Below are 3,467 nucleotides of genomic sequence, written 5' to 3'. Positions count from 1 at the left end.
AAATTGATATCATTAAAAGATAATATATGATGTTATAAAAAGTAATTTTTCGTGACATTAATTACTGAATGCCACCAAAAATGCATTTTATTGACTTTAAAATTTGATATATCTAAAAAGCAATTTTTGATGACATCTATTTTTCATATGAATATATTGATGTCACAATAAAACATTTTCTTAGTAGTGATTAATGTAATATCATTTCAGAAATGGTTCTTTTTATATGAATTAGATATAGTCAAAATCTTGAGATTAATGACTAGTCACCAATCATTCAATATTCTCCAATCCTTACACACCAGGAGAAATGGTCTTCCTCATCTTATTCTCGTTCCTATCTCTTTCTATATTTGAGCTAAAAAAATATGGACATTTATTACCAAAATTGGACAACTAAAATAAATCATAAAATACGGTCAAAAAAATATTCATGACATGTGCCACAAATTCTAGTTCCAATTATGTCAATATATTTATTGGCCATTTAGTGACATTTTTCCTTTTTTACTAAAAGCTATTGAATAGTGAGTGATTTAGGCTTTTGAAGGGTATTGAAATGCTTATTAATGCTTATTTATGTTGAAATGCTTTTGAGAGAGAGAGTTTATAGTCGAACAATTTGTGAGGATGAATTAATTAAATTACTAGATGAGTCATTAACAAGAATTTAAAAGTTAAAACTAAACAATTGGAAAATTAGTTATATAATTAAAAAAATGAAAAATTATTTTTAATAACTTATTTGCTAATTAAACTAGGAGTTAAATAGTTATATAATTAAATAATACAAAAAGCAAATCAAATCAAATCAAAAGGAAAATATCCATTTTTAGAAACGTCCACATTGATTGCCCTCCCGAAACTGACTTTCACTCGATTAATATTATGCAGGAAACAATAACAAGCTCATAAACATCCTTCTGTGACATTTGCATTACCTCACGTAAACGGAACCATGTAACCTATGCGCGTGAAGGCTATATAACAGTATTCTCGACTTCGAATCTATACAATCCCAGTGCAGAAAACAAGACGTAGTAGCGAAAGCACTAGCAGCTTTGCCATGCTTTCTCTTCTTCTTCTTCTTCTCCTACTTCCATCCGGTCCATCCTCTACTTGGGCTGCTCCAAATTCCACTGCAGAAACATTTTTCCAATGTCTTTTATCAGATCCCAAGATAATTCCCACCTCCATCTTCTCCGCCTTCTACACCCCAAACAACGTCACCTACACCCCTCTCCTCCAGTCCACCGCGCAGAACCTCCGGTACTTAACGCCTACCGTGCCCAAACCTGAGTTCATCTTCACCCCGCTCTACGAATACCACGTCCAAGCAGCTGTTATTTGCGCCAAACACCTCGGCCTGAACCTCAGAGTCCGCAGCGGAGGCCACGACTATGAGGGCCTCTCCTACGCCTCTCAAACAATAACGCCATTTTTTATGCTGGATCTAACCAAGCTTCGGTCCATCAATGTTGATATAGCCTCCCAGAGCGCATGGGTCCAGACCGGCGCAACCATCGGCGAAGTTTATTACAGAATATCCGAGAAAAGCAACACCCACGGCTTCCCGGCTGGTCTATACACCAGCCTGGGCGTCGGTGGCCACATTACGGGCGGTGCGTACGGCGGCATGATGAGAAAGTACGGCCTCGGGGCAGACAATGTCCTCGACGCCCGCATAGTCGACGCAACCGGTAAGATTCTCGATCGAAAGGCGATGGGCGAAGACTTGTTCTGGGCAATCAGGGGCGGCGGCGGAGGGAGCTTCGGTGTCCTGCTTTGGTGGAAAATAAAATTGGTTCCAGTGCCGCCGACCGTGACTGTTTTTAACGTCGGGAAAACATTAGAACAAGGCGCGACTAAGATTCTCTACAAGTGGCAACAAGTTGCCGATAAGCTGGACGAAGATCTCTTCATTAGAGTCCTCATTCGGCCAACAGAGGTCGCCGGGAAGGCCGGGAGAACAGTGACCGTGACGTTTAATTCACAGTTTCTCGGTGGCGCGGACAGGCTGCTTCAACTGATGGGAGAGAGCTTTCCGGAATTGGGGTTGATCCGGAATGATACTTCTGAAGTGAGCTGGATACAGTCGGTTCTTTTCATGGCCGGTTACCCCGCGGGAACGCAGCCGGAAGTTCTACTCCAGGGCAAGTCACTTTTCAAGAACTATTTCAAGGCGAAATCGGACTTCGTGAGGGAGCCAATTCCGGAAAATGGGCTTGAAGGGCTGTGGAATAGACTGCTGGAGGAGGACAGCCCAATGATGATATGGAATCCCTACGGGGGGGCGATGAGTAAAATTCCACCGTCCCAGATTCCGTTTCCTCACAGGAAAGGCAACCTATTTAAAATTATGTACGTGTCGAACTGGCAAGATGGGAGCGCGGCCAACGCGACAAGGCACATAAATTGGATTAGGGGTTTATATAATTACATGACGCCTTTTGTTTCGAAGCTCCCAAGGGCCGCGTATGTTAACTACAGGGACCTTGATTTGGGGATGAACAAGGGGCGGAACGCCAGTTTTGTTGAGGCCAGTGCTTGGGGAAATAGTTACTTTATTGATAATTTCAAGAGATTGGCGCAAATCAAGGCCAAAGCGGATCCTGATGGTTTCTTCTGGCATGAACAGAGCATCCCACCTCTTTCATAAACGATTCATTCACAGATGAAATGATAAGTGGTTAGTTGATAAGTGGTTGTTTGTCGTCAAGAATACAAATTAATAATGTGTCGTCTACAGTATGATAGGAAGTGCATCAATTAATAAATTTATTGTACTGGTGTTTCCGTTCTCTTCATTTTATAGAATCCGATTGGATCAAAATCCTGAGATCATCATGAACCGAAACTGAAAGTCAAGGTGTAAGTCAAGGGGATCATTTAGATTTTAGCTTTCCTTTACAAAACATAAAATCTTGATAAGATGCAAACAATTATATTACAATATATAAAATATAAATCATGCACAAGATATAAATAGAGTATAGGGAAGAAAAAAGATTGACAAGCAATATTAACGTGGTTAAGTCTCTTGCCTACATGCATGCCTTAGACATATTCAAGGATTCCACAATTTACTATAAACCTCATTCACTAGCAAAGAAGCCTTCACAACCGGGAACAAATCCATTAGATTTTAAAATTATTAGATATTTTTAAAATTTATTGTGGAAACTTAATGAATTTTAAATGTTGTGATTTTATAAGTGCTCTAACTTCTTAACAATAAATAATGTTCTCAACTAACAAGCATATCAATATAGGCACGCTTTGAATATAAACAAGTTTATGCAATGATTTTAATAAATAATTAATCTCCTCACAAACACTAGTGCTAACAATAACTTTCAATCAAAACTTATGCTTAAACCACAGAAGATTTTAATCAATAAAGATGTGCTTAACTACAACAGAGTTGTTGCAATGATTCCAACAATTAATCCAATCAACACAATAAA

The 3,467-nt window shown here is 39.1% G+C and overlaps 1 protein-coding gene across 1 annotated transcript; it reads left to right on the top strand.

The window, feature by feature from the left end:
• The first annotated feature begins 1,021 nt into the window (after positions 1 to 1,021).
• LOC131160010 (berberine bridge enzyme-like 15) lies at positions 1,022 to 2,863 on the top strand. Its single transcript, XM_058115292.1, has one exon. The coding sequence runs from the start codon at positions 1,067 to 1,069 to the stop codon at positions 2,657 to 2,659; it is 1,593 nt and encodes a 530-aa protein (XP_057971275.1). The 5' UTR covers positions 1,022 to 1,066; the 3' UTR covers positions 2,660 to 2,863.
• Positions 2,864 to 3,467: the final 604 nt, after the last annotated feature.

Source organism: Malania oleifera, chromosome 7, assembly GCF_029873635.1.
Source record: "Malania oleifera isolate guangnan ecotype guangnan chromosome 7, ASM2987363v1, whole genome shotgun sequence".
Lineage (NCBI taxonomy): Eukaryota > Viridiplantae > Streptophyta > Magnoliopsida > Santalales > Ximeniaceae > Malania > Malania oleifera.
This window is presented reverse-complemented; position numbering and strand designations above follow the sequence as displayed.